General features: G+C 45.9%; 1 protein-coding gene across 1 annotated transcript in view; it reads right to left on the bottom strand.

The window, feature by feature from the left end:
- MAPDA (N6-Methyl-AMP deaminase) overlaps positions 1-27828 on the bottom strand; it is a 70532-nt gene that overhangs the window by 29282 nt on the left and 13422 nt on the right. The window contains exons 3-6 of the mRNA XM_075342725.1: positions 18983-19043; positions 15032-15116; positions 14792-14873; positions 13858-13984 (exon numbers count right to left, since the gene is read on the bottom strand). Coding sequence (XP_075198840.1) covers positions 13858-13984; positions 14792-14873; positions 15032-15116; positions 18983-19043 — 355 coding nt within the window. The remainder of the gene's footprint in view (positions 1-13857; positions 13985-14791; positions 14874-15031; positions 15117-18982; positions 19044-27828) is intronic.

Here is a 27828-nt window from a genome sequence, read left to right as displayed (position 1 = left end):
CCGTGGCTAACCCGAAGGGGAGAGCCACGAATTGGAAATGATCCTCTCCTATCGCAAAACGTAACCAACGCTGATGTGACACTGCGATTGGCACATGTAGATAGGCATCTCTGATGTCGATGGACGCCAGGAACTCCCCTTGGGTCATAGAGGCAATGACTGATCGCAGAGACTCCATGCGAAAATGCCGCACCCGGACATGCTTGTTGAGAAGCTTGAGATCCAGGATGGGCCGGAAGGTACCGTCCTTTTTTGGAACTAGGAAGAGATTTGAGTAAAAACCTCTGAACCGTTCCTGAGCGGGAACTGGGACAATCACTCCGTTTGCCTGCAAGGCGGCGGCCTTGGAGCAGGGGGGAGTTGAGAGAAAAAATCTGTTTGGAGGGCTGGAAGAGAATTCTATCCTGTAGCCGTGAGATATGATGTCTCTCACCCACTGATCGGAGACTTGCTTTAACCAAGCGTCGCCAAAGTGGGAGAGCCTGCCACCGACTAAGGACGTGGCTGGAGCGGGCCGAGAGTCATGAGGAAGATGCCTTAGTGCAGAACCTCCTGTGGACGCGCTTTTGGGCGCCAGTTGGATTTCTGATCCTTGGCTGAGTTAGCGGACGAGGCGGAAGGCTTAGAGGATGACCAGTTGGAGGAACGAAAGGAACGAAACCTCAATTGATTCCTACCCTGGGCGGGTTTCCTGGTCTTGGTTTGCGGCATGGAAGTACTCTTCCCGCCAGTAGCTTCTTTAATGATTTCATCCAGCTGTTCACCAAACAGCCGTGAACCAGCAAAAGGGAGCCCAGCAAGAAACTTCTTGGAAGAAGCATCTGCCTTCCACTCTCGAAGCCAAAAAATCCTGCGGATAACAAGAGAATTAGCTGAAGCCACCGCATTCCGTGAGCAGCCTCTAGCATGGCAGACATGGCATAGGATGAAAAAACTGAAGCCTGAGCACTTAAAGGGGTTATCCGGCTTCTTTTGACTTTTTTTCATTATTACACTATTGGGCTACATTGGGGCAGGTAAGTAGATAGAGACCACTTACCTGCCCTGCTGTCAGCCCCTCTCCCCCAGCTCAGAGTGGTCATGTGACCGCTCCTGCCGCGATTTTGCTGCTTACGGTCATTTCATGTCTACATGGGCAGGGCCATGTTGGCATGCAAATCTGGAACAGCATGTCGCCTCCCTGCTGGGCTGTACAGTGCGTGGAGTAACCGCCCCCGTTCCCTGCACCCTCCCACACATTCCCCTGCACCCCGTACTCTGCCTACAACCTCCCACACACTCCGTAGTCTCCCTCCCCCACCTCCTGTGCCCAGCTACGTGCGCCCTGAATTCCAGCCGATTCAGTGTCCAGTTCAATAAGGCAAGGAACACTTGCTGTCAAATACACTGTCAGCGCTGTGTCCCCAGCACTTTATCATGTTTACTGCCTGGCGCCCTGGGAACTGTCCCCCCCCTTCCCCCCGTGCGCGCTGTCTGTGTCATCATGGGTCATCTGTGTATGTGCATCAGTCAGTGTCCCGCGCCAGCCCCGCGGATGCCCGCACTTCTCACGCCGAGGGGCTGGCAGGGAGCGGGACACTGACTGCTAAAGGTGGTATCACACACAGCGACAACGACGTCGCTGCTACGTCACCATTTTCTGTGACGTTGCAGCGACGTCCCGTCGCTGTCGCTGTGTGTGACATCCAGCAACGAGCTGGCCCCTGCTGTGAGGTTGCCGCTCGTTGCTGAATGTCCAGCTTCATTTTTTGGTCGTCGCTCTCCCGCTGTGACGCACAGATCGCTGTGTGTGACAGCGAGAGAGCGACGAAATGAAGCGAGCAGGGAGCAGGAGCCGGCAGCTGCGGTAAGCTGTAACCAAGGTAAACATCGGGTAACCAAGGTGGTTACCCGATATTTACCTTCGTTACCAGCCTCCGCCGCTCTCACGCTGCCAGCGCCGGCTCCTGCTGTCTGCACATGTAGCTGCAGTACACATCGTGTAATTAACCCGATGTGTACTGTAGCTAGGAGAGCAAGGAGCCAGCGCTAAGCAGTGTGCGCGGCTCCCTGCTCTCTGCACTGTGACATGTAGCTGCAGTACACATCGGGTTAATTAACCTGATGTGTACTGTAGCTAGGAGAGCAGGGAGCCAGCACTAAGCAGTGTGCGCGGCTCCCTGCTCTCTGCACTATGACATGTAACTGCAGTACACATCGGGTTAATTAACCCGATGTGTACTGTAGCTAGGAGAGCAGGGAGCCAGCGCTAAGCAGTGTGCGCGGCTCCCTGCTCTCTGCACTGTGACATGTAGCTGCAGTACACATCGGGTTAATTAACCTGATGTGTACTGTAGCTAGGAGAGCAGGGAGCCAGCGCTAAGCAGTGTGCGCGGCTCCCTGCTCTCTGCACTGTGACATGTAACTGCAGTACACATCGGGTTAATTAACCCGATGTGTACTGTAGCTAGGAGAGCAGGGAGCCAGCGCTCAGTGTGCGCGGCTCCCTGCTCTCTGCACATGTAGCTGCAGGTTAGATTAGATGAGAATTACCTGCTGTGACGATCTCCTGCCTCCTGACGTCACCGCGGTCACTGCCTTCTCTGCCCGTCTCGCGGGCGGCCCGAGACTGTCACTAGCAGTGACGTCACGGGCTATCGCGATACTGCGTAGAACGCGGCGGGCATAGAAGTCAGTGACAGCGCTGACGTCAGGAGAGCAGGAGATCGTTACTGCAGGTAATGATCACATCTAACCTCCTGACGGCAGCGCTCGGCATCCCCTGCAGTGACCTGGGCTGACCTATTGATGTTAGCTCAGGTCACTGCACGGCTCTCCCAGCCAATGGGGAACATTTTGTTCTTCATTGACTGGGAGTCTCATTGACTATGGTATGGATCGCCGTGCGACCCCCTTATTGGATTACGCCTGACCCGGATTGGATTGTTCTTGTCAATAAATTGTTGAAAGAGGGAATGTGGGGAGTGTTTTTTCAAATAAAACTTTTTTTGTTGTCTATTTTTTATTTCTTACTGACTGGGTTGGTGATGTCGGGTATCTGATAGACGCCTGACCTCACCAACCCCAGGGCTTGATGCCAGGTGACATTACACATCTGGCATCAACCCCATATATTACCCCGTTTGCCAACGCACCAGGGCGCGGGATGAGCTGGGGCGAAGCACCAGGATTGGCGCATCTAATGGATGCGCCACTTCTGGGGCAGCTGTAGCCTGCTATTTTTAGGCTGGGGAGTGTCCAATAACGGTGGACCTCCCTAGTCTGAGAATACCAGACCACAGCTGTCCGCTTTACCTTGGCTGGTGATGCAATTTGGGGGGGACCCCACGTTTTTTGTTTTAAATTATTTATTTAATTTTAAATAGCGTGGGGTGCCCTCTGTTTTGGATTACCAGCCAAGGTGAAGCTGCCAGCTGTGGTCTGCAGGCTGCAGCCGTCTGCTTTACCCTAGCTGGCTACAAAAGATAGGGGGGACCTCACGTCGTTTTTTTTTTAATTATTTATTTATTTATTGGCTAAATACAAGGCTAAGCACCCTTTAGTGCCACATGAAAGGCACTAAAGGGTGCCAGCTTAGACTATGCAGGGGGGGGGGGGGGGGGTAGGACATTATATTGGTCTTTCTCATCTATTATCTATCCCTCTATCTATCCCTTGATTCATTCATCCATCCCTCTATTTATCCCTCTAGCTATCTGTCTCTATCTATCCCTCTATCTAGCCGCTTCCGTTTTTTTGCAGTATGAAAAAAATAGGAAGGTACGCAGATGACACACGGACCATATACAGAACGGAACGGATGCCACACAGTAGCTGCTTCCGGGTCGGCTGTGTCGCGCATCATGAATATGCGCGACAATAATGAGCCGGCTCAGAAGCAGCAGGGAGAACGGGCTGCAGAGGACATCGCTGGACGCCGGGTGAGTTAAAATGTTTTTTTATTTTAAAAGCACGTTTTTTTCTGGCACGTGTTTCACGGACCACACCACTGTGTGGTCCGTGGAACATCAGTGATGCCAGAAAAAAAAGGACATGTCTCCGTGCGGCAATCACGCACACGCGGGTACGCCGCACGGAGACACGTGCAGTGAAAAATCACTGACGTGTGAGCAGACCCATTCATTATAATGGGTCTGCGTATGTCAGTGATTCTGGTACGTTTAAAAAAAAAAGCACAAACGTCCCAGAATCACTGACGTGTGAAAGGGGCCTTACACAGTATTCATTTATCTATAAGGGGTGAGGAACATGTAACAACTCTTTCTGTAACCATTGTGGATGGGATGTGAGCTGATTGCTGTGTCACAGATGAGAGAAGCTGGATCTCTGCTCTGTCACATGCTGAGAGGTCAGGTGCTGGGCAGAATACTGACAGCCATTGAATGTGCAGAGGGAGGGCAGGAGGCGTTTCTGGACACTGAGGCCGGGCAGGGGGTGGGGCTGGACACTGAGGCTGGGTGGCGTCAGCTCTGACTGAGGTTTGGCAACCAAGAATACAGGAAATTGTCATGTTTGTTGGAGCTGAATGTAAACAAGGTGCTGCAGAGAATAAAGGGTGAATTCAAGAGGAACAAAAGTTAGAAAACTAAAAATAACAATGTAGGGGTGATTTATATGACAATACAGCACAGATTAGCTTACAATTTTTTTTGGAGTGTATGTCGGATAACTCCTTTAAGGTAACCATCTCAGGCATAGATTCCTTGGTGAGGGAATGCATCTCCTCTAGAGAAGCAGAGATGGCTTTGAGAGCCCACACTGCTGCAAAAGTCGGGGAAGACGCGCCCCCCGCAGCTTCATACACAGATTTGGCCAGAAGGTCAATTTGACGGTCAGTGGAATCCATAAGTGAGGTGCCGTCAGCCACCGACACAACGGTGCGGGCTGATAGCCTAGACACCGGAGGGTCTACCTTTGGGGAGTGAGACCACTCCTTGACCACCTCAGGTGGAAATGGAAACCGGTCATCAGAACCACGCTTTGGAAAGCGTTTGTCAGGGCAGGCCCTGGGTTTGGTTACAGCGGTCTGAAAACTGGAGTGGTTAAAGAACACACTCTTCACTCTCTTAGGCGAGGTAAACTGATGTTTTTCTGCCAAAGAGAGTTGCTCCTCTGACACTGGCGGATTGAGATCCAGCACAGAATTAATAGAAGCAATCAAATCACTAAGATCTGAGTCACCCTCAGAGAAATCGATGGGATACATAGCCTCCGAGCCCCCAGTGAGGGCATCCTCCTCATCTTGAGAGTCAGCTCTTGAGACAGAGCCGTGGGATGGGGAGGGGGAGGAAACCCTGCGCCTTCTCTTAGAAGGACGGGGTCTGGGATCAGATGATGAATCCTCCGTGAGCTCCGATGGACGGAGGTCAGAGGATAGGAGTCCTCTGTCAAAAGTATTAGAGGCACCCTGTGAGGGGGGCTGATGCATATTCATCAAAGTCCTGGACAAAAGCCCCATGGACTCAGCAAATGACTGGGATATGGACCTAGAAAAGGACTCTACCCAGGCCGGGGGTTCAATCACAGGTGCAGCAGCAGCCTGAGAGACCACTGGGGGTGAGACTCCAGGCTGTGGCACCGCCAAGTTAGAGCAGACATCACAATGTGGATAGGTACTCGGCTCAGGCAGCAGGAGCTTACATGCAGTGCATGCAGAATAAAGCTTTGGAGCCTTGCTCCTTGTGTGAGACATGCTGCTGGAGTGGGGGCTTTGCAGAGAATGAACCCCAGGGAGAATATACAGAGGTCCACAACCGGAGACCGGCTGTGGCTTACCAGACCGCTGAGCGCGGTGTTGTGTGCCCTCCAGATCCCGAAGCCCGGTCCCCCAGTCGCAGCACCTCAGCAGAGATGCAGAATGCAGGATGTCCCAGAGCAGAGTGAACTCTGCCTGAGAAGAGGGCGTTCCTATAAAAGAGCGGGAACTGGAGGGCTATAGAGACCTGCAGGAAAGGAGGGACGCCCCAGCAGTGGGGAGTGTCCCTCCCCTGTGTAGAACGGCCGCCGGGAGGAGCCGAACCTGTCCCTCTGCATGAGTGACATGCGAGGGCAGGAAAATGAAACTATGTGAGAATGGATGGTTGACCTTAGGGAGATCAATATCCACCACTGCGGAGACACCATCACGTGTTTCTCAACGCAGTGATTCTAGAGCAATGCCCCCTGGGAAATATTCAAAGCAAGAAGGCCTGCGGAGACACCATCACATGTTTCTCAACGCTGGCAGGAAACTAGCCAGGTCTTTCACCGGGAAGGAACAACCACGGGAAGGGCAGTCTCCAGTCAAGGAGACCACCTATGCCAAACATGGTATCCATCCACAGACAGCCGTTTCGGATGGATACCATGTTTGGCATAGGTGGTCTCCTTGACTGGAGACTGCCCTTCCCGTGGTTGTTCCTTCCCGGTGAAAGACCTGGCTAGTTTCCTGCCAGCGTTGAGAAACATGTGATGGTGTCTCCGCAGGCCTTCTTGCTTTGAATATTTCCCAGGGGGCATTGCTCTAGAATCACTGCAATGAGAAACACGTGATGGTGTCTCCGCAGTGGTGGATGTTGATCTCCCTAAGGTCAACCATCCTTGCTCACATAGTCTTTTACTAGGCAATGTCCCACTAGCCAGATTCCTACTCCACACTGATGAGGGGCAAATACCCCAAAACGGCTGTCTGTGGATGGATACCATGTTTGGCATAGGTGGTCTCCTTGACTGGAGACTGCCCTTCCCGTGGTTGTTCCTTCCCGGTGAAAGACCTGGCTAGTTTCCTGCCAGCGTTGAGAAACATGTGATGGTGTCTCCGCAGGACTTCTTGCTTTGAATATTTCCCAGGGGGCATTGCTCTAGAATCACTGCAATGAGAAACACGTGATGGTGTCTCCGCAGTGGTGGATGTTGATCTCCCTAAGGTCAACCATCCTTGCTCACATAGTCTTTTACTAGGCAATGTCCCACTAGCCAGATTCCTACTCCACACTGATGAGGGGCAAATACCCCGAAACGGCTGTCTGTGGATGGATACCATGTTTGGCATAGGTGGTCTCCTTGACTGGAGACTGCCCTTCCCGTGGTTGTTCCTTCCCGGTGAAAGACCTGGCTAGTTTCCTGCCAGCGTTGAGAAACATGTGATGGTGTCTCCGCAGGCCTGCTTGCTTGGAAAATGAAACTAGGCCTCCGGCGAAGCCAGGGCCTAAATTTAAGCGGCGAGGCCGACAAGCAGGCACCATCGGCGCGGTTCTCAGGCAAAAGCTAGAGAACCCGCCGGGAAAGTTAAAACAATCACATACAGCATACTCTCCCCTTACAATAAAGAACCGGGACCCCCAACATAACCGTCTCAGATACTTAGCTGCTGAGACGCAGGGCCATGTCCCTGGGGATGAGTGCTCCGGTCCAACAGAATCCTCAAGGGGCTGTGGATGGAGACCGGACTCCTGCCAGGCATGGAGACCGTGCTGGCTCCCACTTCAAGCCAGAGCCCAGAAGGGATGGTGAAGGAGCGCGGCATGTAAGGCTGCAGCCTTGTAAATCAACCTTAACAACACCGCCGACACAGTGGGGTGAGAAGGGACATGCCGGGAGTTCAGACATGGACCCGCTTTTCTTCAAACTTTTTCCAAAAGTCAAACAAATCAGATGAGAATGCATGTGTGGATGTATGCCTCCTGACACAAAGCAATAAACTGGCTAGGACTGGCTACCAGGGGGTGTATAAGTTCAGAGGGAGGAGCTACACTTTTAAGTGTAGTACTTTGTGTGTCCTCCGGAGGCAGAAGCTAAACACCCATGGTCTGGGTCTCCCAAAAGAACAATAAAGAAAAAAAAAAAGGCAGTTTTGGCATTTTTATTTATTTATTTATATATTTATGGTATGTAGCTTTTTGATTTACCTTATTGATTGAATATCCTTATGTCTTGACAGATGAGACTTTTCTAGATGTGGTGATACGAATGTGCTTTTTTTTTTTTTCAAGTTATTGTCTAGGTTAAACAATTGGTGACGTATTGCTCCCCAGCACCCCCAAAGCTCTGCTGAAATCTATGGAAACAAGTGGATGTTTTTAATTTCCTATTCACTTGAATCAGAGATAAGGGGCAGTAATCAGCAGCAGCTACTAAACAATTTACATTGCATTCACCTCTTCTGCTACCAGAGCAGATTTTGGCTAAAGGTACCGTCACACTTAGCGACGCTCCAGCGATCCCACCGGCGATCTGACCTGGCATGGATCCCTGGAGCGTCGCTACATGGTCGCTGGTGAGCTGTCAAACAGGCAGATATCCACAGCGATCAGAGATCAGCCACCAGCAACCCATGTAACGACGCTGTGCTTGGTAACCATAGTACACATCGGGTTACTATGCAAAGCGCTTTGCTTATAGTTACCCGATCTGTACCTTGGCTACGTGTGCAGAGAGCCGGCTTCTAGAAGCTGCGGACGCTGGTAACCAAGGTAAATATCGGGTAACCAAGCAAAGCCTTTGCTTGGTTACCCAATGTGTACCTTGGTTACCATCGTCCGCAGAAGCCGGCTCCCTGCACATTCAGATCGCTGCTCTCTCGCTGTCAAACATAGCGATGTGTGCTTCACAGCGGGAGAGCAACGAGCAAAAAATGGTCCAAGACATTCAGCAACGACCGGCGACCTCACAGCAGGGGCCAGGTCACTGTTGGATGTCACACACAGCGACATCGCTGGCAAGATCTCTGTGGCGTCACAAAAACCATAACTCAGCAGCGATGTCGCTAGCGATGTCGCTTAGTGAGACATGGCCTTAACCCATGGGGATGCCAGGGAGCTAAACTCCTATCAGTCTTGCATTGTTTGCCAATCATGCAGATAGGTCATGATTTGTTTAATCTGGGACAATCTCTTTAATTTCTTTACAATTTTCTATTAATCCTTTACAATTTCTTTTTTACTACCCTATAGGGACTTGAACCTGAAACAGTTTGGTCACATATTCTATATACTGCAGTACTTCAGCATTACAGTATATAATACAAATAACGATCACCTATAAAACCCTACGGCGTGGCTTCACAGGAGCACAGTGGTGGTGGTGACAAGGGACTTTAGAAGGCCACCAGCTGTCAAAGCAACCCATTGGCACCCTGATTGCAATGGGTCCTGGAATAGATGCTCCACTGGGATTGTGCCACTTAAATGGCACTTTCAGAGCGTGGAAGTGGTATTTAAAAAAGAACCTTACAGCGGATATATGCTACCCAATCCACAGGCATCTTGTATTGGACATCGGCTGTATGATTTTTAGCCATGTTTGTTTGATTTTACAAGCTGCTGAGGATCAAGCCACACAGGTGACTAGTCAAAAAGACAGGTCCTGTGTGGATTCTTCCCTTCCGCTCCCAAAGGTCTCCCTGCATGAGATATATGTGAACCCGGGACCCATCTTTTCATCTGGTCAAATGTGTACCTTGGACCATGTTGGCTTTTAAAGTACCATATTTTCCAGATTATAAAAGATGCACTTTTATTCCCTCAAAACTGGGGGTAAAATGCAGGTGCGTCTAACAATCCGGATATAGTTTACCATGTGGCGGCCGTGGTTGAGTAGGGTCATAGGAGGGCTCGAAGAAGCAGTGGAGCGGCTCAGGAAGGTCACAGGATGGGATAGCTCAGTGTCGGGTGTATTGATCTGGCTGCGGGTTCCATTGATTCGCCCACAGTTGACGCGATGGACTTCAAGAAAATGGCCGCGGTGGTGTCGCGTGCGCAGATGGACTTCAATAGAATGGAGTCCTATCTGTGCACGTACCACCACAGCGGCCATTTTCTTGAAGTCCATCTCGTTAACTACAGGCTATTTAATGGAGCCCGTAGCCAGATCAATGGCACCTACCGCCGAGACACCCCGTCCTGTGACCCTCCTGAGTTGCTCCAAGGCATCCTTACAGCAGATCAATGGCGCCCACCACTGCTGCGACACCCCTGCAAACCCGCCGGCAGATCAATGGTGCACGCCACCGCTATGACACCCCCAAGCCCACAGTATCGCCGACCCTCCTGAGCCGTAGCATCCCCTCCTTTGACCCTCCAGCATCGCTGACCCTGCCTCCTATGACCTTCCTGAGCGGCTCCACCACCGCCCCTCCCCCTGGTGAGCATTACAATTAAGATGCACTAGGATTATAAGACGGACCCTCATTTTAACATTTAAAATTATTTTTTCTTATTTTCCTGCTCTAAATTTGGGGTGCGTCTTAGAAAACGAAAAATACGGTATGTTTATATCTGAAAACCTAGAATTTTTCAGAGCCCAGCATAGTTGGTGGATAACATATGGATCATAAGCTGCATGTATCAGATGTCGGGTTCCCTTAAAATGGTTAAACAGCAACATGTATTAGTATGAAATGCATTGGCATTACACATACATATGTCTGGAAACATGAAGCTGTATTTTTAATTCTTGAATATAGAAGAATCTACTTTTATTACAAGGGCTGGACATTAGACTTCTAATCTTTTTCTGCTTTGTTTTTTTTGTTTTTTATCCACACATGTAAAGGATCATAGAAATGATTTGACACATATGTGCCTTCAGACAATCCTGGTAGCACAGCTTGTGTTTTCGGCACATTCTCTGATGCAAGATAGCTCCGATGAGTGTTTACTGTACACTGTCTTGCTCTCCCTGTATTCTAGGAACAGATGGTACATATGAGATAAGGCCACTTTTGTCATAGAGCTCTTCTATGACACTAGGCAACAATCAGGGGCCTCCTCAAGGATAAGAGCTCAGGGGCACATTATGTCTGTGTTCTGCAAGAAAGTACACCAATGGTACATGGGCTGCTATCTATCTAATGGTATAAACATCTCAAACCAAAAAATGTATTCTCATAAAAGCTCTTTATGTTCAGGTTAAAACCACAACAGAGAACATGACTCTGTGCTGGATCTGTCACAAGTTTGTACAATTTTTCACCTGCTGCTAGAAAAAAGAAACATTAAGGCCTCATTCAGATGTCCGTTTTTCGTTTGCGAGTGCTATGCGTATTTTTCACAGATAACAGTTGTACCTATATAGTGAATGGGGTCATTCTTATGTCAGGGATTTTCTGAAGACCGAGTGGTCCATGCAAAATCACAGAGACATGTCCAACTTTGATTTGGGTGTCGGATTAAAAATCGGCAATGTAAGTCTATGGTGCATGAAAAAAATGTGGACAGCACTCAGATGGCATCTGTGTGGTCTTATTTTCAAGTACTGTTGCATATGAAACAGATTTTTTTTCCTTTTTCATATGCAAGAAAAACTGATGACAATCGGACTAGAGTCTAACGAAAACTCACTGATCAAACTTGGTCAGTTTTCCTCAATCGTAAAAAAAGAGACGTAAGAATAAGGCCAGACGGTTTACATAAAGAAGCTGAAAATGTCTTTATTATGTAAAGCTGACACAGGTCCTCGTCTCATTAAATGTTTTATAGCACACCCTTAAGATACCCCTTAAAGAAGTTCTGTGGGAATTTAAAAAAAAAATTAACTAAAAGGAAATGTCATTTTAAATAAATTCCTAAATACTTAGAAGTGTGAGCAGCCTCTTCTTACATGAGCACCTCTGGTATCTCTAGCATTAGATCAAATAGACAGGGTGGACAGCAGTGTTAAGTCTCTTCTTTCCTCATCACCTGATATCTCAAGGTGTAGATCAGGTAAACAGGGTTGACAGCAGTATGAGCAGCCTCTTCTTATTTCAACACCCCTATTATCTCCACTATTAGGTCAAATAGAATAGCTGGAAAGCAGTATGAGCAGCCTCTTCTTACCTCCAGTATTAGATCAAAATACCCACTGGGAGTATGTCTCCAGAAACATGCAGGGAAGGGATGGAGTTTCTACTGTACATGATCATTGGCACATGTTATATGAACATTTTTGAAGAGATTTCTGCCAGTGTAACAAAACAGTGGAATTAATTGGTCTAGTTATTACTTTACTAGACAAATGGATTGTGATTTAGTAATTAAATGTATTAGGGAATTTATTTAAAATTACATTTCCTTTAGTTATTTTTGTCTATATTCCTCCTGGAGATCCCTTTAATAACCAGCCTGTCTCTACCAACGTCACTACATGAAAACACGTGTCTACTAATGTCGCTACATGAAAGCTCCTGAGACATTGGCACTCAAGTGAAAAGTACGCTGTGTATTTCTTGCCAATACGCCACTAATTTAATGTGGAAAAAAACACAGCACAAATGCTACATGTGAACATACCGTACATATAAAGAAAAATGTTTAATAAATTACATTAGATACATAAATAGAAATAGTAAAAAAAAAACAAAAAGAAAAAAAAAAAACCACAACTTTAGGCCCTGTGCGCACTTGCCAGCTTTTGCCACGGATTTCCTGCGGTTTTGCTGCATGTTATGTTCATAACATCTCTGCAGTGAATCACCAGCAAAACCTATGGGAAAAAAAATGCTGTGCGCACTATGCGGATTTTGACAGCTGCATGTTTTGCTGTGGGATTCCCACAGCAAAAACAATTGCATGTCACTTCTTTTCCGCAAGTCACTGCTGGATTTCACTCCATTGACTGTAATGCAATCGTGAAATCCCGCAGGGAATAACGCAGGCAGCAAATTCTGTGCGGTTCATTGGGTTTTCCTGCGTTATTCCCTCCGGCATTTCGCGGTTTACCTGCGGTAATGTTCATCGCTGCCTGCGGTTTGCAGGGAAGTGATGTCATTATGACAGGAAGAGGAAGCGGAGCAGAGAGTAAACACACACATCACAGACATAGAACACAGACACACTCACACTCACACACAGACATATAGAATACACATAGAAAGCAAACGGACATACAGAAAAAAAAAAAACACGTGGGCTCCGCTGTATTTTTACCGTCCAGCCGAGGTAAGCACACAGCGGCGGCCCGGTATTCTCAGGCTGGGGAGGGCGAGGGACAGGGTTATTGCCCCCCCCCTCCCGCAGCCGAAAATATCAGCCCGCAGCTGCCCCGGGACTGTCGCATCCATTATGCGGCAGTAACGGAGTGTCTCTGGCTCTTCCAGATGTCGTGATGCGGTGGCAAATCAGGGTAATATAAGGAGTTAATGGCGGCGGATCGCCCCCACTAAGTCCAGGCTTGATCATGGCAGCGTCTATGAGACAGCTGACATGCTCAACCCGTAAGAAAAGTGAAAAAACACACACACACCGAAAAATCATTTATTTTAAATAAAACACAAAAAAGCCCCTGGTTCACCATTTTATTAACCCCCCCAAAACACACAGCTCCGACGTAATCCACGTCCTGCGATGCTTGCATCCAGCCGCGACTGACACTGCTGAATGCAGCCTCGCAACGAGATAGCAGAGAGCTAACCACAGGGCATTTCCCACGGCCGGTAATGTGAACACACTACTGCTCAGGAGAAATGCAGCGTGTGCTCACAGGGACTATCTATCCCTCTATCTATCCCTAGATCTATTCTTCTATCTGTCTATTTATCTGTCTGCTATCTATCTCAGAAGCAAATTACTTCTTTTTTTTTTCAATGTGATTTATTGCATTGAATGCAGTGAAGCACATGTACCAACCCGCATGTGGCAAAACCGCGGCAATACCGCGAACAATACCACGGTAAAACCGCAGCAAACCGCATGCGGTTTTCGGGTGCGGTTTGCCGCGTTTTTTTTTTACCGCGGGTGCGGTAATCTTTCAGACCCTGCGGAATTTTCTTAAGAAAATTCCGTTTTCCAGTGCGCATAGGGCCTTAGTGAAGAACAAAGTATAGATAAATACAATCTGTAAAACTGGTTGGCAACATTAGTCATGAGGTATATGAAATGTCAGCAAATGGAGGAAACTCACAGTCGGGTCGCCGCTGAGGTCCAGGCCTAGAACAAGGTCATTGGTAGAGTGGAAAAATTCTTCTGCCAACTTTACAGTTTCTTTTGCAACTGTTGGACCACCTCTTCTGTCAATTGCTAGTAAGAATCTGAAAAGAAAAAAAAGAATTTCAGAAAAATAGGATGATTTAGGCTGGGGCCACATGAACGTAAGAGCATCAGATACGATATGCTAATGACCACCGACTCCCGCTGTGCTGCGAGCGTGAGCCAAGTGTCATTCCACTGTGATCTGATCCTACAATCGGATCACAGCTGCGGAGGAGAAAGAGGGACTAATCTCCCCATCTCCTCCATTGCCAGCTGATGCAATTATCGCACTCCACTCCGGTGTCATCCACGTGCAGTGCAATGTTTCACTCGCGCCCATAGACTTGTATGGGTGCGAGTGAATATGGATCGGATTCCACTTGTTGCATGCTGTGACTCTTTTCTCAGTCCGATTAGGGCTGAGAAAATAATCGCAGATGGGAATGGCCCCATAGAGTAACATGGCTCCGAGTGGAATGCGATTGTTTTATCACATTCCACTTGGGCTGATTTACTCGCCGTATGTCCTAGCCCTAAAGTGTGTTCACATAGTGATGAATTCCTGCAATTCGATGGAGAATGACCAGCCATTGTAATTATTGTATTGGTGAGCTGGGATGAAATAAATAAATATATATATATTATAGTATTACAATTCGTCTACTAAATTACATTACCGGATATTAAAAATAAATCTACTTATAAAACATTACAACGAGGTTATACAGATATTTCTACCCTAAAAGATAGCTGCTTTTTATTAAGATACCTTTTCCATGGATTTCTTTACTTAACAGAATATAGTAAATACTGTGGGTAAGTGAAAATAGGCACAAGATAGAGGTGTACCAGTGGGCGAGGCATACCTGACATCGATGTCCACTTCTTCCGCCTTACACTGCTTAATCCCTTCAAGCACAGTCTCCACATATGTTCGCTTTGTCATCCCTGCAAAGAAATTAAGCAATGGCGTAAATGTATCCATCTGGTGAACACATGGACCAGCTAATATGCCAATTGTCTGGTCCTTTGATTTTGAGATGATCACAAAATTTTTTAAATGGTTCCTAAAAATACCTACACTGATATAAGAAAATAGATAGTACCTGTGGACGACTCTCTCGGTGTGCTTCGTAATTCAAGGTATTTGACACCATCTGCCGCAAACTCTTTAATAACGTCCTTTGTAACCTAAATCAATAGTAAGTGATCAAGTAAAGGCAGGGCACCTTCATGTTAAAGGGAATGTGTAAACAGAAAAACATACACAACTTATAATCAGGCTTTTATGTTAAATGTATTTTAGGAGCCAATTTTTCATTTATTTGTTTTTGTTTTTTTGTCATGTAACAATATGAATTAAAAAAATGTGAAGAGAAATATTGCAATTTTCATAGTGGCCACTGGGGGCTGTTCTAGACTCATACTTCCTGTTCTTTCTGGAAATTCACATGTACATTAGCAGCAATAGACTGAGTCTAACCTTATCTTGTGTATTGAAGCATCTAATGAGCGTGTGCACCGCTGTAATTTCTCATTATTACACATAACTTAATTTATGGACATGTACTTTATGGTTTTATTTCTTTGAATGTACTGGATTGGATGGGTTGTTACCAACATCTTGTGAGAAATTCATATCAATAGCACCTTTAGAAATATATTTCCTTAAAAAATTTGTGAGATGTTCAATACCTATTTCCCCCTCTGTATACTCTAATTAAAAAAGTGCAGTGCCCTGATATGGAGAATAAAGCACTGGTCCTGAGGGGCAAGGTAATGTCACCTCTACATTGATTTTTTACACAGGAGAAGTTTTTCTACAGCTTCTTTTGCTGTCATGTGATGTGCTTGACTGGCTCCTTTCTGTTCTACCTATTCATCAGCTGTTACGGGGATGGAGGCTAGCTTAGCTACTGGAAGGAGTCAGACACTCAGCCCCCTTTAGGCCCTGTGCGCACTAGAAAAAGGATTTTTCTCAAGAAATTTCTTGAGAATGAAAGATTAACGCACCTGCGTTCAAAAACCACAACAAAAACGCATGTGTTTTTAATGCGTTTTTTTCTGCAGGTTGCTCCCTGCTTTTTTTTTTCCCATTATCTATGACAAAAAACGCAGGTATCTGCAGAAAAGAAGTGACATGCTCATTCTTTTTCTCAAGAAATTCTGCAGAAAGAATGTTCTTGAGGAAAAAACGCAGTGTGCGCACAGCTGTTTTTGTTTCCATAGGTTTTGCTGGGGAATGTCTGCAGAAAGGTTACAACCATTTTCTCAAGAAATTTTTGCAGCAAAAACGTGGGTAAAAACGCAGCGTGCGCACAGGGCCTTTAAACTCTTCACAAAGGGAGAGGGAAGTTCTGTACATGTTGATACAAATGAAAGTGCCGCTAAATAGACTCCTGGGCACCTTGTCTTTTGTAAAGTATATTAGTAAGTTTAATGCTTTTTTAAGTATTTATGCAGTGAATCCCTTTCAATCTCAAGAAAGTAAAACTGCAGTAAAAACACTAAAAGAATGGACATTTTGCAGTTTTGTTTTGTTTATTAAGCGTACTACAGGGCAAAAAACAGGAGGGAAAAGATGCAATGTGTGAATAACATTACAGAAATTCATTCATTTTACTGTTTATATACAACACTACAACTTTTTTCTGCAACAAACACCCATCAGACATGAATGGTGAATACATTGGATATATCATAATTACCTATAATTGCAAAATATCACAAGGTAAATGGAGACAGGACAGGCGCTCCTAGGCTGGCCCTAAGATTTGTAAAGAGGGAAGGATAACCCCGGCACACTACCACTCCCAAAAATAGACAATAATCCAGTAATAAATATGCAAAAAAAGTTTCTTTATTGATCAGGTTGTTCAAAATTTATCACGTGCATGTGCTTGGTCCACAAATTAATTAAGACGTTTCGGCCAGGGGCCTTCGTCAGCATGGACTTTTATCACGAACTTATATGGCAAAGAAAAAACTAGGCTCTTGGGCCGCATAAAGACAATGTGGAGAGTCACTCCAATGTCATACACTGTAATTAATAAGGTACTATCAGGTGCTAAATGTGCACTGCATCAGGGGCGATGTAGCAGGTACTAGGACTCCATACAAAACTAGAAGGCAGGACGGGGGAAGGGTTCCAGGACCTAAATGTCACCCGTCTTCAATGAGACAGCATATCATTCCTAACCTCCCCTGCAGGACCCCTCACATGGTACACATGCCCAGCGGAGGTTAGGAATGATCACATTCTCCTACCGGATTCACCGGCCACACTTCCTCCCTGGACGTGTCTAGGTTAGCATTTTTCACATATATTGGCAGGACTAACAGCTCACACAGGCCATATCCTCCTTGCTTTTCTAAAGAACCCTGATCCTTCTGCAGCAGGGTCTAGCAGCTATGCCACATGTATATTAGTATGACTCAGTATATGCGAAACGTCTTAATTAATTTGTGGACCAAGCACATGCACGTGATAAATTTTGAACAACCTGATCAATAAAGAAACTTTTTTTGCATATTTATTACTGGATTATTGTCTATTTTTGGGAGTGGTAGTGTGCCGGGGTTATCCTTCCCTTTGTATGTTTTTTACCTCAGAGCACCTATCTATTCAGTGACGCAGAGCTTCTCCTTCGTTGTGGCCCTAAGATTTGTGACCCTGCGCTGTTCTTTATCTTGAAGGTAGGTTTAATGGTAACCAGGTTTGAGCCCCCAGCGTGATCCTAACTCCTGTCCGAACCCTGATCTTACTCCCTTGGGGTGGGCCAGAAAACACAAAGACAAAAAGCCATAAAATTGTATAAAGAGATTAGGAGTGCACATCCTGACCAATAACTAACATGAGTGCAGCCTCTTGTGTGGAGAGCAAAGTTCAAGACAAAGGAAAGATCACACAAATTAGAGGCACACATCAAGATAACAATTATTGTTATTTTTTTGATGTGCGCCTCTAATTTGTGTGATCTTTCTTTTGTTTTAAAAAGCCATAAAATGACACAGACAAGGGAGAATGGAAACTCGTACACACAGCACTCAAAACAAACAGGAGAGGCAATATGTGTACTGGGGGGGCAACGCAAAAGGGAAAGAAGTAACGCACAAAAGGGGAGTGCTCACACCACTCAGAAGCGCAGCACGGATCACCATATACTGGAAAAGCACCAAGACCGGGATCGCTGGAGTAAAAACTGAAGCTGACATCGCCTCCTCCTGGAAGGAGGCAGTGCCTTAAATAGGGAAGTGACAGCTGCACTTGGCAATCAGCAAACTGAGCACTTAGGTCCTGCTCACCAGTCTGCAGGAATTAACTCCTGCAGAGCTGAAGGTCAGTGAACTGAAACAGCTGATGCCCGGCTCTGGCTGAACAATACAGAAGCCTCAGGTTGCTTGTCAGACTCTGCAGTAGAAATAAAGTTAGGCTGCAGTGCTGAAGACAAATCGAGATATGGGGACAGCGACCAGGACTCAGCGCTGGACCAGGGATGGGTGAGTAAAACACTTTCAATTTTAATGATACAGCATCTGGCAAATAGATTTTACAAAATTGGAAAATGCATTTAGCCACAGCATATTAGAAGTATTAAAGAAAAGCATGCGAGTATCCTGCTAGTGAACAGCTTGTTATTGTTATAATAGATGCATTTTTTTAAGGAGTGAAATCCACAGCAAAATCCACAAGTAATACATGGCTTAGCCTGCGAGCAAATGGCCATACTACAGTAAAGTGCAGATAGGGAAAGGCTCTCCCAAAGTGATTGCTTACGTGGATCAATGACTGGTCAGAAGTCACGGGATATCTCAGGATGCCCGATAACTCATAAATGAAAGAGTAATTCTGGAAAGGTATATATAACTAGCAGATCCCCATATGATTACATAGGATGTTTCCCATTCACTGTGTGTAGCAGCAGTTCTCCATAGTTACCGTAGTAACTTCCATGAATGTACGGTACTACTAAGCCCAATGGAGAATAGGAGCCAGAGGGCAGTGACTAATAGCCCTCCTTGTAATGCACAATTTAGCGGTGATCAATAGCACTTACCAGTAATATGTCTTCTGCTGTATCTGTAATCTGGTGAATTATTCGGAACATTTGAAAACATCTAGAATTAATGAAATGAGAAGATCGATGATTCCTTGTAGTGACATCTGTAATAGGTGTGTAAACAGTGCTACACAATAGAAGCTAAAAATACCAAAAACGTGGGGAAGGCATAGCCTATACCTAGATTTCAGGAGAATATTGAATATCATATTATACGCTGATGCAGACATATTGTCTTGTGGAGATATTGGGCCTCATTTATCAAAAGTGTCAAAAAGAAACCTGTTTTTGCTGCCCAGAGCAGCTTTCATTTATTAACCTGTGTAAAGCTGTGCTGTGATTAGTTTCTATGGAAAAAAACAAAATGTATGTTTCGTATAGATAGCCTTGATAAATCTGCCTTATTGTATATTATGTAAAACGCGCAGGTTTGATATCTCCTGTACACAGGCTTCTCTTATTCTTGTAGAAATACATAACATTATCCAGCTCATCACACAGGATTTTATGAACAAGTTATACATATTAGGTAGGTAAAGGTCGTGTTCAGATTTAGCGTACAAGTTGTTTTATTCAGGTGGTTTTTATCTGCATTTTTTTTGCATCCAAATACTCAATTCCAATCTTCTCTGATGATTGTGGCTTTTTGATGCACATTCCCCTTTATTTGATGGGATTTGGGTGCAGATTTGAAGCTGTTTTTTGCAGTAATGTTGAGAGTCTACATTTATAAAGGTAATTGCATATTTTAAAATAAGTTTATTTGTTTTGGTCCCCCACAGAAGCCTATAAAAAAAACAACCCACCAACAACACACAGTTCAATGGCATCATTAAATGCACAGTCGGCCTACATTTTCAAGAAATCACATCCACTTTACTTAGTTAAGTGCCGAAGATTGTGGAAAAAAACCCTGCAGTATTTACACTACAGTCATGGCCAAAAGTTTTGAGAATGCTACAAATATTAATTTTTACAAAGTCTACTGCTTACGTTTTTCTAATGGCAATTTGCATATACTCCAGAATGTCATAAAGAGTGATCAGCTTAACAGCAATTACTTGCAAAGTCAATATTGGCTAGGAAAATGAACTTTAATCCCCAAAACACATTTCAACATCATTGCATTCCTGCCTTAAAAGGAGCAGCTAACATTGTTTTAGTGATTGTTCCATTAACACAGGTGTGGGTGTTGATGAGGACAGGACTGGAGATCAGTCATGATTAAGTAAGAATGACACCACTGGACACTTTAAAAGGAGGCTGGTGCTTGGTATCGTTGTTTCTCTTCAGTTAACCATGGTTATCTCTAAAGAAACACGTGCAGCCATCATTGCTCTGCACAAAAATGGCCTAACAGGGAAGAGTATCGCAGCTACAAAGATTGCACCTCAGTCAACAATCTATCGCATCATCAAGAACTGCAAGGAGAGAGCTTCCATTGTTGCCAAAAAGGCTCCAGGGCGCCCAAGAAGGACCAGCAAACACCAGGACCGTATCTTAAAACTGTTTCAGCTGCGGGATCGGACTACCAGCAGTGCCGAGCTAGCACAGCAATGGCAGCAGGCTGGTGTGAGTGCTTCTGCACGCACTGTGAGGTGGAGACTGCTTGAGCAAGGCCTGGTTTCAAGGAGGGCAGCAAAGAAGCCACTTCTCTCCAGAAAAAACATCAGGGACCGACTGATATTCTGCAAAAGGTACAGGGAGTGGACTGCTGAGGACTGGGGTAAAGTCATTTTCTCAGATGAATCCCCTTTTCGATTGTTTGGGACATCTGGAAAACAGCTTATTAGGAGAAGAAGAGGTGAGCGCTACCACCAGTCTTGTCTCATGCCAACTGTTAAGCATCCTGAAATGATTCATGTGTGGGGTTGCTTCTCAGCCAAGGGAATCGGCTCACCCACAGTCTTGCCTAAAAACACAGCCATGAATAAAGAATGGCACCAGAATGTCCTCCAAGAGCAACTTCTCCCAACTGTCCAAGAGCAGTTTGGCGCCCAACAATGCCTTTTCCAGCATGATGGAGCACCTTGCCATAAAGCAAAGGTGATCACTAAATGGCTCATGGAACAAAACACAGATTTTGGGTCCATGGCCTGGAAACTCCCAAGATCTTAATCCCATTGAGAACTTGTGGGCAATCATCAAGAGACGGGTGGACAAACAAAAACCAACAAATTCTGGCAAAATGCAAGCATTGCTTATGCAAGAATGGACAGCTATCAGTCAGGATTTGGTCCAGAAGTTGATTGAGAGCATGCCAGGGAGAATTGCAGAGGTCCTGAAGAAAAAGGGTCAACACTGCAAATATTGACTTGCTGCATTAACTCATTCTAACTGTCAATATAACCTTTTGGTACTCATAATATGATTGCAATTATATTTCTGTATGTGATGTAAACATCAGACAAACACAATTAAAAACCAGAGGGCAACAGATCATGTGAAAATATAATTTTGGTGTCATTCTCAAAACTTTTGGCCATGACTGTACATAGGAATGTGGCCTTACTATACACTTTTATTTCTCCAATTTATATCAGAATTATCTCTATTTTTCTAATTTACATCACCCTTCCTATTTCGTTTTCTTTTTTTTTTTTTTTTTTAATTCCATTGAAGTGCTGTTTGAACCCCCAGCATGCATAGGACGGATGTGTACAAAGATGTCATGGGCTGGTCCAGTTGTTCCTTCCTCTGGCTTCTTACCGTTCCCTTCTCTCCTTAGATATCTGCTCCATCAGCTGGGCTTGCTTTCTTGTGTACTGAGCATGTGTCGGCTGTTTATTCTGACACATGCTCAGTGTTTTCTTGCTCGTCCATTTACTCCCCCTCTTTACTACTAATACATGTGGCCTTAATTCACATCCCACAGTGCTTCTCTTCACGGAGCAAGCAGCAATGTCATTTAGACCCAATTGCCCTGTAAGTCCCCTTTCACACATCCTATTTTTTTGCCGTCAGTCACAATCTGTTGGCTCTACAGATCAACGGATCAGTTGCAGATTGTGGAAAAGCTGATGCAACGGATGCATTTTTCGACGGATCCGACTGGCTGACTATTTGATACTAAATAAAATAAAATGTACCATGCCCAGTTAAAAAAAAAACGTAATCCGTCGCCAGAATCCGTCATTTGATGGATTACGACGGATCCTGCGCCCATAGGCTTCCATTCCACCAAACGACGGAAGGCGACGGATCCATCGCTGTCCGATTTCGACGTAGACAAAAAAAAGTTACTTTGTCCATTGTCTCCGTCCACCGGACAAACAATTTTCAACGGATCCGGGTGAAATGTGAGGCCATCTGTCGCAATCTGTCGCTAACACAAGTCGATGAGAAAAAAACTGATCCAGCGGCATCAGTTGCCGGATCCGTTTTTTTTTTTTTTTACAAAATTCGATGGATTGTGACTGATGGTAAAAAACTGATGTGTGAAAGGGGCCTAAGGCCTATTTCACACATCAATAAAAAACACGGACGTTCTTTACTGATGTGTAAAAAACGCCTATGTCCCGCAAGGTTGTCCATATGCAATCCATGATCTATACTCCGTGATTGCACATGGACATTACTCACCTGTCACGTTCCTGGTGTCTGTGGTGATGAACTCCTCGGCTCTGCAGCATCCGCCCACAGCTCTCTGCAGCTACTTTCGGGTCGGCTCTCGCTGCATTCATGAACATGCATGAGCCGGCCAGGAAGCTTCAGAGAGCACAGGCTGCACAGAGCGTCGCTGGAAAGGTGAGTTGAAAATGTTTTTTATATATATATATATTATATGTATATATATATGTCTGGTACGTGTTTCACGGATCACACCCTAGTGTGGTCCGTGAGACATCAGTGCTGCCAGAAAAAAACGGACTTGTCTCCATGCAGCAATCACGGACACGCGTGTACGCCACACGGAGACACGGTCAGTGAAAAATCACTGATGTGTGCGCAGACCCATTGATTATAATGGGTCTGCGTATGTCCGTGATTCTGGTACACATACGTAGCAGAATCATTGACGTCTGAAACAGGCCTAAAGTGCAGGACAAAAGCTAGCCATCAGCTACCTGCTTGGATCCTGATTTACCCCACCTAGCTAATAGGATGATGACATATGGATTATGGCCACTATGTGAGCTCTAACACTAGGTCATCTCTGGTAGCAGAGGGAGCGAGTCACTGATAGGCAAGTGAGGAGGATATAACACTAGCTGAGAAACTATTATTATTGGGGGATAATATAGCTCCACTTTAATATTAAAATGACATTTGGATGTTGAGGAACCCATTAGCACCACATGCACCATTTTGATAAGCCATTAAAGGGGACCTGTCACCTCTCCTGATGTCTGTGTTTTACTAAAGAAAAAAACAATTCTGAAGCATATTTTCTAATAACTCTGCATTATACGGTACCAAAGTTATTCCACCTAGAAATGTGTGAATAAATTGCCAACTGGGTGTTACCACCCCCATTCCCTTGTCAATCATTACACTAGCAGCACTGATTGGACAAAGCCAGATAGTGAAGAGACACAATACCAACTGTTGTTGGTTATCAATTTATTCATAAATTTCTAGGAGGAAGAATAGAAAAATGGCACAATGCAGTTAGAGTTTAAAGGAAATGTTCTCCACAATTGTATAGGAAGAGCATCATGGCAAGAAGTACATGCGGCTAGGACATGATCGGTACATGGTGTCCCTGCTGTAAATAGAGGTGGACGTAGATAAGGGACTCTACTTATTCACTTCTAAGAAAAAAAAAAACTCAGCAAGTCATACTCTGCTGATTATATCAAAAAGAGATACACTGATGAGACAAAGGGTAACAATGTTTGGAACTATTGACTTTCAGGCTTTACATCTCACCATCCACTACAGATTTAAATATGAGACAACCTTCATTTTATAGGCAATCATCTTGGCTATCTCACACATAAATTTGACTTAGCATATGATTAGTAATGCAGATTGTCATGTCACTGCATTGTTACGGTTTTGCTACTTGTGGTGGAAAAATCTTTTTCTCCCTCTATACTACAAATTACAACCTGTTCTCATATTCTCTAATAGCTCAGTGTGTTCTTAGGTTGATTCCCAAGCCAAAGGTCACTGGTTCGAATCGAGCAGCCATGAAGAAGATTTCCCTAAAAAAGAGAGCATAATCCAGCTCATCGACAGCGGTCTCTCAGCCAAGAACATTGCCAAACCACATCATGTGAGTACCATGAAAGCTGGAAGAATATGAAATGAAGTCCGTCCATCCTTTCAAAATAGGTGGACATCCAGGAAAAATATTGGAGTCAACAAATTGGCTCATCACAAAGTCTATCAGTTCTGGCACATCAAACACAGAAGTGGAGGTGGCTAGTATGCTTCGTAATAGTGAGATCACAGACGTCCATGCAAACACCGCACAAGTCTGGAATAGTGGCCTGAAGAAAGGTGAAGAAGCCTCATCTTCATAAGAAGTGTCGGCTCAAGTTTGCCAAAAAGTACATATTGGAAATGGGTGATTTGGAGAGATGAGATAAAAGTCAATAGACTATGCTGGGGGGAAATGGGTTTCAAAGAAACATGAGAAAAAGGAGCTAATGGCTACAGAAATTTAAAAAACTGTCTAGTTGGGTGGCAGAAGCCTGATGATATGGGGGGGTTGTTTCACAGCAAAAGGCATTGGATACTTGACCAAGATTGATGGGGGTCTCAATGCTGAGCTAGAGATTGGCAAAGAAGTGGTTCAATGACAATGAAGTAGAGGTGCTGGATTGGACCTCACAGTCCCCAGACCTCAACCCAATCAAAGACTTCTGGGTAGAGTTGAAGAAAAAGCTGTATCCATACAGACCAATATGCACCAACATTGGGAATGTGTAGAAGAGACCTGGGATCAGATTTCAGTCAAGACGTGCTTGGATTCGATCAAGAGCATGCCCAGAAGGATACAGGCAGTGTTAAAAGCCAACGGTGAATTTACAAAATACTAACAAATAGTAAAAATTAAAATTTTATTTTTTAGGAGCAAAACAGTAACAATGCAGTGACATGACAAGAATCTGCATAACCAATCTTTTGCTAAATAGTTACAAGTCAAATTTATATATGAGATAGCCAAAATGGTTGCCTGTAAAATGAAGGTAGTCTCACGTTATAGTGGATGGTGACATATGGAGCCTGAAAGTCAAAAGTTCAAAACATTGTTACTAGTGATGAGCGAGCATGCTTGTAACTACTCGGTACTCGCACGAGTATCGCTGTACTCGGGCTGCTCGGCGGGGACCGAGTAATCTCGCGATACTCGTGCTGTACTCGTGGTCTTCATTTCTGCATGTTGGCGCTCTTTTGAGAGCCAGCCCTCATGCAGGGATTGGCTGGCAGACCACTGCAATGCCACAGCCCTGTTAGTTGTGGAATTGCAGTGATTGGCCGGCCTGCACAGCGTGACCGAGCCTTTATACCGGCCGGCGCGCTGTGCTCTGCTCACAGCTATCCAGACAGTCAGTGCAGGGAGAGTGTCGCTGATTCAGGGAAAGCTTTGCGGCCCTTTATAGCTTTTTCAGTTGCAGGGCTGCAAACAGTGTGACCAAAAGTCCTTCTCAGGACTATTCTAGTTGTATACAGGCAGGCAGGGTATAGCCAGGTCGGAGTACAGTAGCAGAGTCCTTCTCAGGACTATTGTTGCTATATACAGGCAGGGTATAGCCAGGTCTGAATACAGGCTAGTGACCAGAAGAGTCCTTGTCAGGACTATTGTACCAGTATACAGGCAGGCAGGCAGGCAGGGTAGTGGTGACCGTATACCAGCCTTCATCATATCTGGGGCTGGTGTACACAGTGTAAAACAGTCCAGATAGTGTCTGACTTGTCTGTAATTGTCGCTCCCCAAAAAAACCTGTTAGGTTCTTATTGCGTCCGTGCTTGGTTTTTAAAACCGCACGTGTGTGCCTGTTGGTGGCAGCGTACAGGTGCACTTGTGTGCAATTTCCACAAACTTTGATATAACGCACAAGTAGTGAATATACACGTCAGCAGTGCACAGCATTGCAAAATGCGCAAGGGCATTGGCAAGGAACAAGGAAGTGGACGTGATGGTGGTGCAGGCAGAGGCCGAGGTCGTGGGCAAGCTCTAATTTCGCCACAACAAAGGGCCACATCTAGTCGCTCGCACGTCCTGTCCCAAATTCTTGGGGACCGCAGCAGTACACCGCTCTTGAACCAAGACCAGTGTCAACAGGTTGTTAGTTGGATAGCAGATAATGCTTCCAGTCAGATTGGCACCACCACAAACACTCTGTCTTCCACACGGTCAAGTGTCAGTAGCCGTGATACTGCACCGCACATTTCTGAACCTGATCCTCCTTCCTACAACCAGGCTGAGTACACGTCCTCCTCGGACATTAATGATCCCACACTTGGACACTCGGAAGAGCTGTTCACGTTTCCATTCACACATTCTGGCCTCTCGCCAGCTCATATTGAAGTGGGTCATGAGGAGATCGTCTGTACAGATGGCCAAATATTTGAGCAGCCACGTTCTCACGAAGTTGGCAACGTGTCTCAACAAGTGGTGGACGATGATGAGACACAATTGTCAGGAAGTCAGGAGGAGGAGCAGGGTGCGGAAGAGGAAGACGACGTGGTGGATGATCCAGTAACTGACCCAACCTGGCAGGAGGATATGCAGAGCGAGGACAGCAGTGCACAGGGGGAGGGAGGCGTAGCATCACAACAGGCAGTAAGAAGCAGGGTGGTGGCCCCAGGCAGAAGTCAGGCAACCGTTCCCCGGAACAACACGACGACACAAGGTGCCTGTACAAATGTTAGGTCTTCCCGAGTCTGGCAGTTTTTTAAGTTGGATCCAGATGATTCAAAAAAGGCCATTTGCAACACCTGCCGTGCCAGCATCAGCAGGGGTACCAAAACTAGCAGCCTGACCACCACCAGCATGATCAGGCACATGTCAGCCAAGCACCCGACTTTGTGGGAAGTACAACAGAGTCGAGGAGCAGTGCTTGCTGATGTCACTGCTACGTCTTCGCTGGTTGTGCATGCGAGCCAATCCCCTGTGCATGCTGCCTGCGAACAAGCCTCCTCCACTCCTGCACCTGCAGTTGCCTACGCAGAAAGAACACCATCATCAAGCACGTCCTTGTCCCAGCGCAGCGTTCAGTTATCCATTCAGCAAACCTTTGAACGCAGGCGCAAATACACTGCCAACACCCCACATGCCACAGTTCTAAATGCTAACATTTCGCGACTGCTTGCGCTGGAAATGTTGCCTTTTAGGCTGGTGGAGACAGAAGCATTCCGTGACCTGATGGCGGCAGCTGTCCCACGTTACTCGGTCCCCAGCCGCCACTATTTCTCCCGGTGTGCCGTCCCCGCGTTGCATAACCACGTGTCACAAAACATCACACGTGCCCTGAACAACGCTGTTTCACCCAAGGTCCACCTAACCACAGACACGTGGACAAGTGCTTGTGGGCAAGGCCGCTACATCTCGTTGACGGCACACTGGGTTAATATTGTGGAAGCTGGGACCCAGTCTGAGCGAGGGACGGAACACGTCCTTCCCACACCAAGGTTTGCAGGCCCTACCTCAGTCAGTGTTTCACCCACACTCTACAGCTCCGGAATGTCATGCTCTTCAGCCTCCTCCTCCTCCTGCGCATCCTCATCCACTGTACCCTCCACACCAGTCACAAGCTGGAAGCACTGCAGCACTGCCTCGGCGAAGCGGCAACAGGCTGTGCTGAAGCTAATCTGCATAGGTGACAAACCCCACAATGCAGAAGAGCTGTGGACAGCTCTGAAACAGCAGGCAGATCACTGGCTCACAC

Source organism: Anomaloglossus baeobatrachus, chromosome 4 (assembly GCF_048569485.1).
Source record: "Anomaloglossus baeobatrachus isolate aAnoBae1 chromosome 4, aAnoBae1.hap1, whole genome shotgun sequence".
NCBI classification, from domain to species: domain Eukaryota; kingdom Metazoa; phylum Chordata; class Amphibia; order Anura; family Aromobatidae; genus Anomaloglossus; species Anomaloglossus baeobatrachus.
This window is presented reverse-complemented; position numbering and strand designations above follow the sequence as displayed.